The sequence below is a fragment of the Choloepus didactylus genome, chromosome 3 (genome assembly GCF_015220235.1).
Source record: "Choloepus didactylus isolate mChoDid1 chromosome 3, mChoDid1.pri, whole genome shotgun sequence".
In the NCBI taxonomy this organism is placed as follows: Eukaryota; Metazoa; Chordata; class Mammalia; order Pilosa; family Megalonychidae; genus Choloepus; species Choloepus didactylus.
In genome coordinates, this window is record NC_051309.1 from 157,130,601 (window position 1) to 157,146,591 (window position 15,991).

The 15,991-nt window shown below is 35.5% G+C and overlaps 1 protein-coding gene across 2 annotated transcripts; it reads left to right on the forward strand.

Annotated features, from left to right (window-relative positions):
• Positions 1 to 386: 386 nt before the first annotated feature.
• Positions 387 to 1,079, forward strand: LOC119528858 (acyl-protein thioesterase 1-like). Of its 2 annotated transcripts, none has more exons than XM_037829082.1 (2): positions 387 to 741; positions 844 to 1,079. In XM_037829082.1, the coding sequence occupies exons 1-2, from the start codon at positions 387 to 389 to the stop codon at positions 1,077 to 1,079; spliced, it is 591 nt and encodes a 196-aa protein (XP_037685010.1). The 2 variants fall into 2 exon arrangements, with proteins under 2 accessions (XP_037685010.1, XP_037685011.1); XM_037829083.1 differs by having other exon boundaries at positions 494 to 513; positions 554 to 1,079.
• The last annotated feature ends 14,912 nt before the right edge of the window (positions 1,080 to 15,991 follow it).

Consider the following 15,991-nt stretch of genomic DNA (forward strand, 5'->3'; position numbering starts at 1 on the left):
ATGAAAAATATATACAGAAAGGGATAAGAAGAGACTCAAAATAGTACAATATAAAATATCAAATAAATATGAAAGTATTTATTAGTGGAAAGGCATTAATGGAAGAATTGAGGGTTACAAGAGTATAAGACTTATAAAAACCATATAGCAAAATGACAAAGAAAGTCCTGAATTGCCAGTAGTTATTTTAACTGTAAATGGATTAAACTCTCCAGTCAAAGGCAGGGATTAGTAGAATGTATTAAAAAAGCATGCTGCTTACAAAGGACTCACCTTAAATTCAAAGACACAAGTAGGCTAAATGTGAAATGATGGAAAAAAATATACCATGCAAAAGAGAGTTGGGGCTCTTCCTTCCACTTCCGACCATGGCCGCCAAGCCGTGCATGTGCGGCAATAACATGTCAGCCCTGCTGCCCACCATCATGCCCGCCACCCGCAAGGCCACCGCAGCGGTTATTTTTCTTCACGGATTGGGGGACACAGGGCATGGATGGGCAGAAGCCTTTGCAGGTATCAGAAGTTCACATATCAAATATATCTGCCCACATGTGCCAGTTATGCCTGTAACATTAAATATGAATATGACTATGCCTTCTTGGTTTGATATTATTGGGCTTTCACCTGGTTCACAGGAAGATGAACCTGGAATCAAGCAGGCAGCAGAAAATGTCAAATCTTTGATAGACCAAGAAGTGAAGAATGGAATTCCTTCTAACAGGATTATTTTGGGAGGATTTTCCCAGGGAGGATCTTTATCTTTATATACTGCTCTTACCACACAGCAGAAACTGGCAGGTGTCATTGCACTCAGTTGCTGGCTTCCACTTCGGGATTCATTTCCACAGGGTCCTATCACTGGCGCTAATAAAGACATATCTATCCTCCAGTGCCACGGAGATTGTGACCCCTTAGTCCCCCTAATGTTTGGTTCCCTTACTACTGAAAAGCTAAAAACTTTGGTAAATCCAGCCAATGTAGCTTTCAAAATCTATGGGGGCTTGATGCATAGTTTATGTCACCAGGAAATGAAGGCTATCAAGCAATTCATTGATAAAGTCCTACCATCAGTTGATTGACATCACTAAGAGGCCTTGGGTAGAAGTACACCAGCATCACTGTAGTAGAGTAGAAACTTTTAAATGTGCCCAATCCTGAAACCTCTTGTTTGCAGTGTTAGAATGTTTTGCAAATATGTACCAATGACACAAACTAAATGTCTCCTCATGGGAAATGTATGTTCTTTTAAGTTTCTTTTCATGTATTTGCATAATGTGATCCCAGAGTAATACTAGTATTAAAATAGGTGAAGCAGCTGGCTTCTTTTTCCCAAAAGTAACTCAGAAAAATAATAAAATACTGCAACCAGAATATTCATTACATCATTTAGAAGTTATCAGTATGCTTAGAGAAAATTTGTTCAGGTATAAATGAGTAATTAAGATATAAATGATTTAAGTGCATCATAACTTAGACTATGGATTTATTCCCAAACTGCCTAGTCACCACACAGTGGCTGTATTTTTATGTATGTATTCATATATACATAATAATTGTAATACAAAATAAGGTGGTATTGATATACATCAAAATGATAGTACAAAATGAGATGGTATTATATAATTCCTAATAATAGGGATAATGCTTTTAAGTGTTAATGAAAGAGTAATATTGCTCTCCTCAATTAATGACCCTTTTATTTGGGGGACTAGACATTTTTTCTTATCATTTCCATTTAATAATCTTTTCTCCTTTCTAGAAAAGACACGTGTTCTACCTTTATTATCCTTCATAGGAGACCAAATATTGCTTCCCTGCCATAGACATCAGATGTTAATAAATGCTGTAATTTGACATTCTGAATCACAGACATGGTATTTATGATGTATTTATACTTATAATGAAACCAGACATCACTTAAAACTTCTGCGCTACTTATTTCTTCAACAGTTTTTTAGTCCAAATTTAGACTTACTCAGTTACTAGAATCTTTAGTTCAGGGAACAGAATGATTCTGTGATTTTAATTTTCTGTAATCAACTGGAAGAATGATTAGATCATACTTTACTATGTTCTGAAATTTTAAGACTTGATCTTCAAAATTGTAATTTCTAAGGTGATTTGATCTAAGATGATTCTCCTTGTAGTGTAGAGTTTAATTTTACTTATTTTGTACATGTTTGAAACCAACTACTGTGGAAAATTAGAATCCATCAGAAAATTTTGCTTTGGTTTTTATCTGCCAATGAATGTCTCTGAAATTTTGACTTTAATCACATGATATTTTAGTTTTTGTGCAAACATAAAAATAGCAATCCTTTGATTTTATATGGTCAGTATTTTCAGATTACTGTAAAATTATTTGAAAACAAATTTCTGGGTAATAAGAACTTGATCAATCAGAACTTGATACATGTGGTATAATTACCATACAGTTTAATATTTAATTGAAGTGTATGCTTGGTATTTTGAATTGCTAGTTTTGGGATTTGATTCCAACTGATAAAACAATGATGGAATTGCATCAGTATAAATGGGTGCTAATTGATAAAGGAAATAATTTGGCAGTGTACAATATAGAATGTTAATAATTAAGCCATATGTTTATGTCTGGACTTAAAACTTTTAAACAATCATTTACAAACACATTGTCTTTTATTTTGAAGAATATAAAGTTATATTCAATTATACAAATAAACATCTTATTTATGGTTAAGATGCCTTATTCCTTTGAAAAGTTTTGCTGTAGGGTGGGAAAATGTAAATCTTTTTCATGGTTTGTATCAATGTGAAATAAAATTTAATTCTGAAAAAAAAAAAGAGTTGGGCAGCTATATGAATATCAGATAAAATAGACTTTAAGTCAAAGAGAGTTACAGGAGACAAAGAAGGTCACTATGTACTGCTAAAATGGTCAATTATATAAGAAGACATAACAATTATAAATATATTTGCACTTAATGGCAGAATCCCAGAGTATATGAAGCAAATATTGACAGATTTGAAAGGAGAAGTTGTGGTGAACTGTAACTATCTATCTCAGAAAAACATGTTCTTAAATTTGATTCCTGTGGGTGTGAACTCATTGTAAGTAGGACTTTTGGTAATGCTACTTCAGTTAAGGTGTGACCCACCTCAATCAGGGTGGGTCTTAATTCTGTTACTGGAGTCCTTTATAAGAGAATGAAAATCAGACACAGAGAGAAAGCTATAGGAAGTAAGAAGCTGAAACCAATGGAACTAGGGAAAGAAAGGAAAGATCAGGAAGTGCAGCCATTTGTCATGTCATGTGACAGAGGAACCAAGGATCATCAGCAGCCAGCCCCACAATACTGGTCTTTGGGAAGAAAACACTTTGATTTGTACTTTCTTTTAGCTTCAAAGCTGAAAGCTATAAATTTGCATTGTTTAAGCTGACCCATTGTATGGTATTTGCTTTAGTATCCTGGTAAACGAAAACAGAAGTAAACTGTTCTATGTTAATAATAGGAAATTTTAATACATCACTTTGAATAATGGACAGAACATTTAGAACAAATTCAGTAGGGAAATAGAAGACTTGAAAGGTACTGTAAACCAAATAGACCAAACAGATTTACAAAGAATGCTTCACCCAACAGCAGCAGAATACACATTTTTCTCAAGTGCACATGGATTGTTCTCCATATATTGAAATGATATGGTGTGACTTTTCTGACCACAAGGGAAGGAAGCTATTAATGAATAACAGAAGTAGATATGGAAAATTAAAAAATATGTGGAAATTAAACACCACATTCTTAAGCAATTAGTGGGTAAAAGAAGAAACCACATGGGAAATTAGGAAATATCTTCAGGTGAATGACAATGAAAACACAACATACCGAAATTTATGAGATGCAGCAAAGGCAGTTCTAAGAGGGAAATTTGTAGCTCTAAGTGCTTACATTAAAATAGACAAAAAGAAGAAACACCTCAAATGAGAGACCTAACCTCACAACTGGAGAGTCTGTAAAAGAAGAGCAAACTAAACCCAAAATGAGCAGAAGGAAACAATAAAGATTAGAGCTGAGATGAACAAAATATAGAATAAAAAAGAAACAATAGAGAGAATCAACAAAACCAAAAGTTGTTTTTTTTAAGATCAATAAATATGACCTACCCTTAGCTACACTGATGAGACAAAGAGAGAGAGAGAGAAAGAGAGAGAGAGAGAGGACACACTAATAACTAAAATCAGAAATGAGAGCAGATGCGTTAATACTGACTCCACAGAAAGAAAAAGGATTATAAGAGTATACTATGAACAACTGTACACCAAACAATTAGATAACCTATATGAAATGGACAAATTCCTAGAAACACACAATCTACCTACCTAATTCAAGAAGAAACAAAAGATCTTAACAGACTGATAATAACTAAGGGGAATGACCCAGTAATCACAAACCTCCCAACATAGAAAAGCCCAGTACCAGATGGCATCACTGGTGAATTTTACCAAACATTCCAAGAAGAGTTAACACTAATATTACTTAAACTCTTCCAGAAATTAAAAAGGAAGGAACACTTCAGAATCCATTCTATGAGACCATCATCACATTAATACCAAAACAGGATTAAACAAACAAACAAACAGGCAAAAAAAAAAACACAAGGAAAGAAAATTACAAATCCCTTATGAATATAGGTACAAAAATCCTCAACAAAATATTACCAACTGAATCCAACATGATAAAGTGGGATTCATCCCAAGCATCCAACAGTGATTCAACATAAAAATCCAATTAATGTAATAATACCACATTAATAGAATGTAGCGTAAAAACCACATGATCATTTCAATTGACCCAGAGAAGGCATTTGACAAAATCCAGCACCCCTTCTTGATAAGAACACATAGAAAACTAGGAAGAGAAGTAAAACTTCCTCAACATGTTAAAAAACATACATTAAAAAACATACATTAATAACCTACAGCTAACATCATACTAAATGGTGAAAGACTGAAAGTTTTACCTCTAAGATCTGGAACAAGATAAGGATGCCCAATGTAAGCACTGTTATTCAACATTGTATTGGAAGTTCCAGCAAGAGCAATTAGGCAAAAAAGAAGTAAAAAGCATCCAACTTGGAAATGAAGAAGAAAAAGCCTTCACTATTTGCAGATGACATGGTCCTATATTAAAAAAATCCCCCAAAGCTACAACAAAAGTATCAGAGCTAATAAATGAATTCAGCAACATTGCATGCTACCAGATCAACACACAAAAATCAGCAGTGTTTCTGTACCCTAGTAATGAATAATCTGAAGAGGAAGTAAGAAAAAAAAATCCATTTACAATAGCAAGTAAAAGAATAAAGTATCTAGGAATAAATCTAACCAAGAAATGCTGTTCTGGTTTGCTAATACTGCCATTATGCAAAATAGCAGAAATGGATTGGCTTTTATAAAGGGGGGTTTTATTTGGTTACAAAGTTGCAGTCCTAAGGCCATAAAAGTGTCCAAATTAAGGTATCAACAGATGATACCTTTACTGAAGGATGGCTGATGGCATCCAGAAAACCTCTGTTAGCTGTGAAGGCATGTGGCTGGCTTCTGTTGATTCCGGGTTGTGTTCTAGCTCCTCTCTCAGCAACTGTGCATTCTTGGTTCTTTCTCCCAAGATGTTTCTCTCTAAGTCCTTGGGAGTCCTGTCTTAGCACATCCTGGGGTAAACTCTGGGCTTCATCTCATAGCGAAACATCCTTCTGTCTGCATCTCCAAGTATCTCTAAACATCAGTGTCAGCAAGCATCTGGGCCTGTGTGGCTCTTTAAAAGGACTCCAGTAAACTAATCAAGACCTACCCTGACAGGGCAAGGTCAAATCTCCAAGGAAATATTTAATCAAGAGGTCAAAGCCTAACCAAAAAGATTAATCAATCTGCCACCACAAGATTGCATTAAAGAATATGGCTTTTTCTGGGGAACATAATATATCCAAAATGGCACAGATGTAAAGGAATTGTACATAAAAACTATACAACACTGTTAAAAGATATCAAAGAAGACCTAAATAAATGGAAGAACATGCCACGTTCATGGGTTTGAAGACTATTGTCAAGATGTCAATTCTACCCAAAGTGATTTACAGATTCAATGTAATACCAATCAAAATTCCAATAGGCTTCTTTGCAGAAGTGGAAAAGCTGGTCATCAAATTATATGTAAGAATAAGGAGCCTTGAATAGCCAAAACTATCTTTGAAAAGAAGAATGAAGTTGGAGGACTCACACTTGTTGATTTTAAAACACTACAAACCTACGGTAATCAGCAAGGTACTGACACAATGGCCAGCTTATAGATCAATGGAATTGAATTGAGAGTTCAGAAACAGACCCTCCCATCATTGCCAAGTGATATTTGACAAGGGGCCAAGAACATTCAATTGGGAAAGTATAGTCTCTTCAACAAATGATACAAAAGGAAGGTGGTGGACCCCTACCTCACTCTGTATAGAAAAGCTAAATCAAAATGGATCAAAGCCCTAAATGTAAGAATTAGGATTACAGAATTCCTAGGAGAAAATATTGGGATGCTTCTTCAAAATCTTGTGTTAGTCAATGGTTTCTTAGATTTTACACCCAAAGCACAAGCAACAAAATTTAAAAAATAGATCAATATTACTTCATCAAAGTTAAAAACTTTTGGGCACTGTGCGGTTTGAGTGTATTGTGTCCCCCAAATGCCATTATCTTTGTGGTTTTGTGTGGGGCAGGCGTTTTGGTGATGGTTGGATTTGCTTGGAATGTGCCCCACCCAGCTGTGGGCAATGATTCTGATGAGATGTTCTCATGGAGGCGTGGCCCCACCCATTCGGGGTGGGCCTTGATCAGTGGAGCCATATAAAACATGCTGACTCAAAGAGACTGGAGGGAGTGCAGCTGTGAGTGACGTTTTGAAGAAGAGCAAGCTTGCTAGAGAGGAACGTCCTGGGAGAAAGCCATTTTGAAACCGGAACTTTGGAGCAGACGCCAGCCACATGCCTTCCCAGCTAACAGAGGTTTTCCGGACGCCATTTGCCATCCTCCAGTGAAGGTACTTGATTACTGATGTGTTACCTTGGACACTTTATGGCCTTAAGACTGTAACTGTATAGCCAAATAAACCCCCTTTTTATAAAAGCCAATCCATCTCTGGTGTTTTGCATTCTGCAGCATTAGCAAACTAGAACAGGCACCAAAGTACTTCACCATGAAAGTAAAATGACAACTTACAGGATGGGAGTAAATATTTGGAAACCACATATCTGATGAAGGCTTAATATCCAAAATATATAAAGAAATTCTACAATTCAACAAGAAAAAGACAAACAAAACAATTTAAAAATGGGCAAAAGACTTGATATTTCTTCAAAGATATGTGGGAAATAAGCACAGGAAAATATGCTCAATATTATTAGCCATATGGAAATGTAAATCCAAACCACAACAAAATACCATTTTATATCCACTAGAATGGCTATTATTGAAAAAGAAAGAAAAAAGAAAAATAACAAGCATTGGAGAGGATGTGGAGAAATAGGGGCACTCATTCATTGTTGGTGGGAATGAGAAATGTTGCAGCCACTGTGCAAAACAGTTTGATGATTCCTCAGAAAGTAAAGTATTGAATTACCCCATGACCTAGCAATCCCACTTCAAGGTGTGCATCTAAAAAAATTCAAAGCAGGGTCTCAAACACATATTTTCACATCGATGCTCTTAAGGGCATTACTCACAATTGCCAAAGATGGAAGCTACCCAAGTTCATCAACAAATGAATGGATAAACAGATGTCCACATACAATAGAATATTATTCAGCTGTGAAAAGGAATGAAGTTCTGAAAAATGTAACAACATGAATGAACTTTGAAGACTTGTTGAGTGAAATAAGCCAGACACAAAAAGACAAATATTGTAAGATCTATGATCTCTTGACATGTTTAGAATAAGCAATTTCATAGGGTCAGAAACCAGAATACAGGTTAGCAGTGGCTGGGGTGGAGGAAAGGAATGAGCAGTTAATTCTTAATTGGTGCAGAGTTTCTGTTTGGAAACAGATGGAAAAGTTTTGGTAACATATAGTGGTGATGGTAACATAACATTTTGAATGTAAATAACACCACTGAATGTGGATAAAAGGGGAAATTTTAGGTGCTATGTATGTTGCTAGAATAAAAATTAACAAGCAAAAAAAAACAACCATAGGACTGTACAATACAAACTGTGAACCCTAATGTAAACTATGGACTATAGTTAATAATACAGTTATAATATTCTGTCACCATTGTAACCAAGGTAACATACTAATACTAAAAGTTGAAATGGGGTGGGTATATGGGAACTCTTATTTTCTGCATGATCTTTCTGTAAACCTCCAACTTCTCTAATCAAAAAAAAAAATTCTCTCTGGAAATTATTTCAGGTTTAATATCTAATTGAAATATCCTCCATGTGTTGCCCAAAGTGTTAAGTTTTTCTCTCTTATTTTTAAGTATAGAGAATTAGGGAGAAATGGATTGCTAAAAACAAGGCAAGAAATACTGAAAATAATTCCAAGAAGCTTTAAACTGTGACCAATATATCCTCTGGCATTTTTAGACACAACCCTTTTTCCACATTCCACAGCATCTGGGGTTATGCTTAAGTTCATAAGGACCTAGGACATTTTGCGCTGATTTGAAACCTATGACCTGTGTGCTTTTCGAGGAGATATGGCTCCACTAACTTATCTTCAGCGAAGGGCCCACCCACGTGGGAAAAGAGTTGTAAATGTAAATGAGCATCACAGTACAAAAAAAAATCCGGATCTCCATAATGAAGAATTTTAGAACCCATTGGCCAGCTCCCTACTGTCTAAATGAATCTCAAGTAGTTTCCTGACTTTTCATTCAAATGTCAGTGGTAAGTTTCAGTTTTCTAGTAGTGAGGTATTGGGGATATTTGGCTATCCTTTCTTTTCAAATCTGGAATCTTTGTCCAGCAGATGTTTCCAGTTGTGTTAATGGTATTGAGTTGTGTGTGGGGTATGGTGATATAAAAACACAGGGAATAGCTTGAGACCAGGCCAAACATTGTTGCTTGATGCTTACTATGGGCCAAATTTGAACTCATGTTTCCAAAGGTTCAAAAGCTTGCATATTAGCTTCTCCTGGAAATACAAGCTCTAGAAAAATAAAATCATCCTCAACAGAAAATTTAGTAATTGTATGTAACCTGTAACTATATGAGCCATCTTCCTTTTAAAAGTGGATGGATGCTTAATGTGTCAACTCCCCAAAACTCAGAAGCAAGTTCTGTTTGCACACTGAAGAAAATACGTCCTAATGAGGCAATTTCCTCAAAACATTGTCAGTGTAAAATACACAGTTGAGAGACCTGGTAACCAATCCAGTATCTACAGGGAAGAAGAAAATAAAAAATTGAGCCAAATGGCTTCATATTTCTTCTGGGGTTTTCCTCTCTCCTGGTGTGAATAGGAGCTTGAGGTTTTATCATGAAAGGATAAAATGGCAAGAAATCATTTACTGGCTTGCAGTCATGGAGAAAAGGCATTCACATCTGTTTCTGGTATTCTGTTGAAGAATCCCTCCAGTTGATAATTTGGATTGGAAGCAAATTGGTTTGTTTTCATAGGTCCTTTCTTCCAAGTTCAGAGAAAACAAACCTATCCTGTGGGTCCCATGGTTTGCATTCTGAATTCTTGGTTTATGTGGCACAAAATCCCTCTATTATATTGCTAACACATTATCCATCTTGAAGAGAACAGAACTGGCTAAGTTTAGTCAGGATTTATATTACATAAGCTGTCACGCTTAGCTACACATTGTGTGTGTATGTGTGAAATCAGAATTCTTATGGGTTTCCAATATAATTCTTTTAATTTTAAATTTGCTTTAAATGACTTATGCCTGTAATAGCTATTATAACCTTTTGCATGGAAGACTCTATCCCCTAACATTTACCTAGCAAGAAAGAAATTAAGATGCAATCAAAGGATTAAAGGTGATAAAAACTACCTGGTGATAAAGTGGATGACCTTCTCCTTGCTTCACTTCTGCTAGTTGAGGAATGTGGAATATTTTTTTTCTTTCACAATCAATCAGTAATGAGTGGAGAGACTATCACAAACAACAAATTTTTAGGCTCTTTGGAAAATTACAGGTCAAGAAAAGACCAAGTCCCTGTCTCTACAGAATAGAAATCCATTAAAAGGGGACACATTCAAATTAAACTAACAAAAAGTTAAAAAAAGAAAAAAAGATATGTATATGCATAAACACTCACAAACATGCATACACTTGCCAAACACGACTTTAATAGGCTTGCTGACAGGCTAAAATGATTGGCTTGAAGCACCAGCTAACCAAGAAGATAACAGGAAGTGATATTTTTCAAGGAGTATTTGAAAAACATAAGCCTGTTTTACAGAAAGATAGGAGTATCATCTTTCATGAAAGATTCTTTAATAAGTATCTAATTAATCAGAAAGTTACTCTTCTTTTCTTTTTTTTATTTCTTGCTATGATTTTTTTGAACTTTTCTCCTGAATAAAGTGTAGAACAAAAATATCTTCCAAAGTCATTCCAAAATTAAGTGAAATCATGCAATATGTCTCTGGTTCATTCAATTAGATTTTTAGAAAGAGATTCAAATTAGATAAAATGACTACACTTTTGGAGTAACAGTACTTTAAAAAATCTTTGCAAAGATAAATTTTTGGATGTAATAATAAGAGACTAAAAAAATGTGAATTTTTTTTAGAAAAATGTTGTCACTTTTTATTTTCCCAAGGCATAGCAATCTAAACAAGTAGCAGATTTCCTGTAGAGCCTAATGATGCATAAACACAGATAGTAAAAGAGAAATGAACACCAGAACACATTGTTTTACAAAAAAGGATTATGTAACTGGTGACATTCGTATGTCCATTGAAACAAGTTGTTTGGGATTACTGGGCTTTTCTAGTTGAAATGAAATGCTAACCTGCCTAAACCAGGCATGCTCTGGTTCACTGACTGCCATTTTGAAGTTGTTTCCCATCTTGTCAGTAGTGTTTCCACTCAGTCTGAATATTTCTCATACTCTCTCTCTTTTCTATATCACATATGTCAATGTGAATAAATTCTGTTTTCTGTTACAAGAGATCATCTTCCATGTGGAAACTAATAGTCCTCTTTTAGATCTCTTTAGAATCTTTTAGATCACTTTGGAATCTCAAAAACTGAACAGTCACAAAACCAGTGAAAAATAGGGAAATTCTTTTGACATAATCTTATAGCAAAAGTCTATCTCTAGACAGAAGACATCAATTCTACTTGTTGTAAACAAACAAACAAAACAACAAGAACAGTAAAATAAATCTAACAAATAAAAACCTAAGAGGACAAGAGCTATCTCATGGTTTCAAATCTAACATTGCTGATATAAAATAAAAGTAATTGGTGTTTTAAACAAATTTTATAATATCCCAACCTTTTCTCACTTCTCATCCCCAACCCTTGTGAACTGTCTTATTATTTAACAGGGATAAAAAGTTGCATAATCAGGCTGGAGCTTTTAATTAACTGCTTATTTTCCATCATTTGGCATTTAGAAGAAAGAGGCAAATCAAAGACAACAAACTAATATCAGAAATTTATTAGCTAAAAGAATAAAATAAAAATATGTCCTGGCTTTGGTAAAATCATAGAACATGAAGTCTAGAAGTAACCATCAAAGCATAGAGGGCCCCCCACCCCCCCAAAATGCACAGGTTTGCAGTTAGACAAACTCGGATTAAAATCCCAGCTCCACCACTCATTTGCTATGTGGCCAGTTTATTTAACCATGCTACATTTTTGTGAGAAAAATATATAAAAGTAATTAGAAACTTTAATAAAATTAAGCATAGAAGTTTTTTTTAGAAATAGAAAGGACTTCAGGCAAGTAACCATAATCCTCAAATTGTATACTCATCTCTGAATCATCTAGATCCTCACATAGTATGGATCTGAGGAGGAAAGAAATCAAATAAGGGTAAGATCTCTTCAGTGCCCATGGCTGCAACCCACAAGTCATACTCAGGTGGATCCCTCCTTCCTGAAAATCAGTCATTAAATTTCTCTTACAGAGGAGTAAGTCTGCTGTAAAATTCACATGTAAGTTTTGTCTCCTGAAAATAACCTTATAATTTGAAAATATATGATAAAAGATACATTAAAATAAAAATACCCCCTGAATACCATCATTTTTGCTACTGGAAGTAACACTGCAATAATTATTAATGAAACAATTTCAGGTCAAAAAGGCACAATGAGGTAATTGTCAATCTTCACTCAGCTTATACTTTTGCAGATTAGTCCTTCTGTTCTTAGTTATTTTAAATGTTGAAACTCATATACTGATGAAAATATTTATTAAAGTTTTACACATAGTTTATAAAAATAAAATATTGTAGAAATTGGAATGGGCATTTTTTAAAGGGACTTGAAGCCCAAAGTAGAGAAATAACTCAGACTTTTAAATTCTTTTTTCTTAGAAGTGGAGTTCATAAAATATATTAAGCATTATTAATTCTGTCATTCAATAATAATAAGAAAAGAGTGATATTTATGAATGTTTTTAAAATTACCTTTAAAGCTTTGGTAATTTGTTTCAAAATGATGTATTTAAACAAATCTGAAGCGGAACAGACTATGTGGGCTTGGGCAAGTTGTTTAACCTTTGTGAACTTCAATATTACTATCATAAAATGGGGATAAATATATCTACCTTAAAATGCTGTGGTAAAGATAAGAGTTAATTTATGTATAGTACCTGGTATTTGATATATGCAGTCCTTTAAAAAATTGTCTAAAAATGTCCATTCATTAAGTATTTTTATGCATACATAAGAGTATTCAATAAATATGCCAAAGTTCTAAGGTATAAAAGATACAATTTTAAAGTAAAATGAATGCTTTCTAAACTAGTATTGAAAAGCCATCTGTAATCTGCTAGACTTTAGGCATATAAAAATATTATTTTAAAGCAAAAACAATTTCTTCTAAAACAATATTGAAAAGCCTTCTAACTGCTAGATCTCTAAAGAAATGGAACATAAGGATATGCTGGTTTGGATGTATTATGTCTCCCAAAACGCCATGTTCTTTGATGCAATCTTGTGGGGGCAGAATTTATTAGTGTTGATTAGGTTGGAACCTAGTGATTGAGTGTATCCATGGATATGTGACTCAATCAACTGTAGGCAAGAGCTTTGATTGGATAATTCCCATGGAGGTGTTACCTCACCCATTCAGGGTGGGTCTTAATTAAAACACTGGAGCCATATAAAAATGCTGATAAACAAGAGGAGCAGCAGCAGCTGTGAGTGACATTTTGGAGAGCAACTGAGAGAGACGTTTTGGAGACAGCCATTGAAAGCAGACTTATGCTAGCCCAGAGTTTGCCTGGGAGAAGCTAAGAAAACACTCCCAGATACCTAGAGAGAAATGTCCTGGGAGAAAGCCATTTTGAAACCAGAACTTGGAGCAGACACTGGCCACGTGCCTTCCCAGCTAACAGAGGTTTTCTGGATGCCATTGGCCATCCTTCAGTGAAGGAACCCTATTGTTGATGCCATACATTGGAAACTTTATGGCCTTAATACTGTAACTTTGTAACCAAATAAACCCCCTTTATAAAAGCCAACCCATTTCTGGTATTTTGCATTCTGGCAGCATTGGTAAACTGGAATAATGGATGAATGCATGTTTTTATAAATACAGCATAGAACAATGAGGAATTTGAACCTGGCTTAGGAAAACTCCTGAACCATTAGAAAAGATCAATTTTCCTCCCTCTCTGAGTTCAACTATTTCATATTCTTATTACTTTTTCCCATCAAGACCAAGGATACATTTTAGCCATTAGAAATATGAAACATCAAATTTTTAAAAATGTAGCAAAACTTCCCCGAATACTGTTAGACTTTATAAACTGAGTCACTCAGAGAAGAGTGGAGATGGGTTTTATAATGTTAAAAAATGCCATTATCTTGGAAAACTTTCCAGATTATGAAATATTCATGCATTATAACAATATACTTAGGATACGTAATTTAATTTATGAAAATGTGTAAAAAATACAAGTAAACTGAGTTATTACTGTTCTTCTTGCTGACAGATACATTTATTGGGCTCATGTAACTAATGGGGACCCTCTATACCAGGGGAGAAACTTTCATCATGACTTGGTATATAAACTATTCTTCTACAGTGGCAGCTTCTCTAATTATACAGAGGTATTCTCTTCTGTGAGCATTCAGTATACCAATTTTTCATCCCTTATTAGGGTAGAGGGAGGACCATGGGCAATGCCACTTTTCCTAGTTCTTTAAAATCTTTAAGTCATAGCTATGTTGCCCATTTTAGAGAAATCTCCATCCCTTTAATTCCTCCAGCACAGGTAATAATGATAATAATAATTGTATAATAATGAGGAAAGGAGAAAAAGAGGAGGATGGAGATTAAATGAAACAGAAGGAAGGAGAACAGGAGGAGAGGAAGAGAAGAAGGAAGAAGAGGAAGAGGAAGAGAAGGGCAAGGGGCAGCCTGCTTACTCATTCTCAAGAACCACCTGCTTTAAATACAGTGAATTTGAGGATTCATCCTGTATAAGAGAATTGCCTAGGAGCTGTACTTTAAGGACAGATTTCTGGGTTCCAGCCCCAGATATTCTGATTCAGCATGTCTGATGTGGGGTATAAGCATCTACACTGAAAACTCAAATCCCCAGGACTGTAGACAGTCTTTTGAGAAGTGCAGCTCTGGTATATTTTAGGAAATACAGTTGTGTTCACAGCCAACACCAAGCTGCTGCCTGCAGTTTCCAGCTCTGCTGAAGGCCACTACTCACCTGATGACCATGGTGAGAGGTCCACACATTCCCTTACTGCCCACTCTTGCATCTCTGTTCCCTTCCCACACACAGCTAACATAGGGGAGGTCTCAGGTTGAAAGAAAGGCTGGAGTTTACTAAAGGAAATTAATTACAGGATGTAACAGCAAAGCTATATGGTTTATAAGATTGTTCCAACAGTCCAGGGAAAAGAGCACATGCAAAAATTAATCCCCTTTCAGGTGTGCCCTTGCAGACAGTCTCCAGTTCCTGGTGCTTGTCCTCCTCCTTCAGACTTCCCCCAAATATCCTTGAGGAAATATCCCCATCTCCCCAACAGGGATTTTGTTACCTGATGCCTTATCCCTTTCCTCCAAGGAGCACTCTCTGACACACAGTATTCTCAGAAGCGCATCATAGTTTCTGAAATTTGAGTACAGCAATTTTGTTTAGTTGGGAGAGGGAAGCGAGAAGCAATATGGGCTTCCTATAGCCAGAGAATTCAGTGTCAGCCTTGGCACTGTAGTTCTGGGTTCCTTAAAAATGTCCCAAAGCAGTTATAGGTGTGGAATGAAGACTTCTAGGTATTCAGAGCAGGCTTGCACACCACAGATACCAGGGTCATGCACACACACAGCTCTCAAAGGCAAACATGAATTCATACAGACACTACAGTCTGGACTCTAGGTCCACATTAAGAAAGAAAATGCTCCCTGTAGACAATCTGATCCACAAGAGATGGCCCTCCACAATGCAGGAAACATGTCACCTATTGCCAGTAGGATAATGCCAGCTCTCTATTTGCTTCTGCTCTGCTTTTCAGGCTTTACTCAAGAGCCTATCAGCATTGAAGTGCATAAGAAATGTGGCTCATTTACCAAGCCAACTACTCACAGATACTAAGATAAAGATCTCACTGAACCTGTGAAATTACTTGTCAGGGCACATTTCTAGGCTTGCCATGAGGGGAGGAGATGAAATATGCAGATTTGTGATGTTCCTGTAGAAAGCAGTCCTCCAGGGATTGAAGTTTGATTGGGGTATCATGTTTATATAACCAGTTGTAAATGCAAAACCTTAACATTCCTTCAGTGTTTATAGTTTTATTGTTTCTATTATTTAAATATTTT

What these genes read in the sequence shown, in the direction of transcription:
- LOC119528858 (XM_037829082.1), top strand. Translation starts at nt 387, where the DNA reads ATGTGCGGCAATAACATGTCAGCCCTGCTGCCCACCATCATGCCCGCC. An exon ending in GATTATTTTGGGAGGATTTT is followed by an intron (nt 742 to 843) that starts CCCAGGGAGGAT and finishes GGGATTCATTTC; the next exon opens with CACAGGGTCCTATCACTGGC.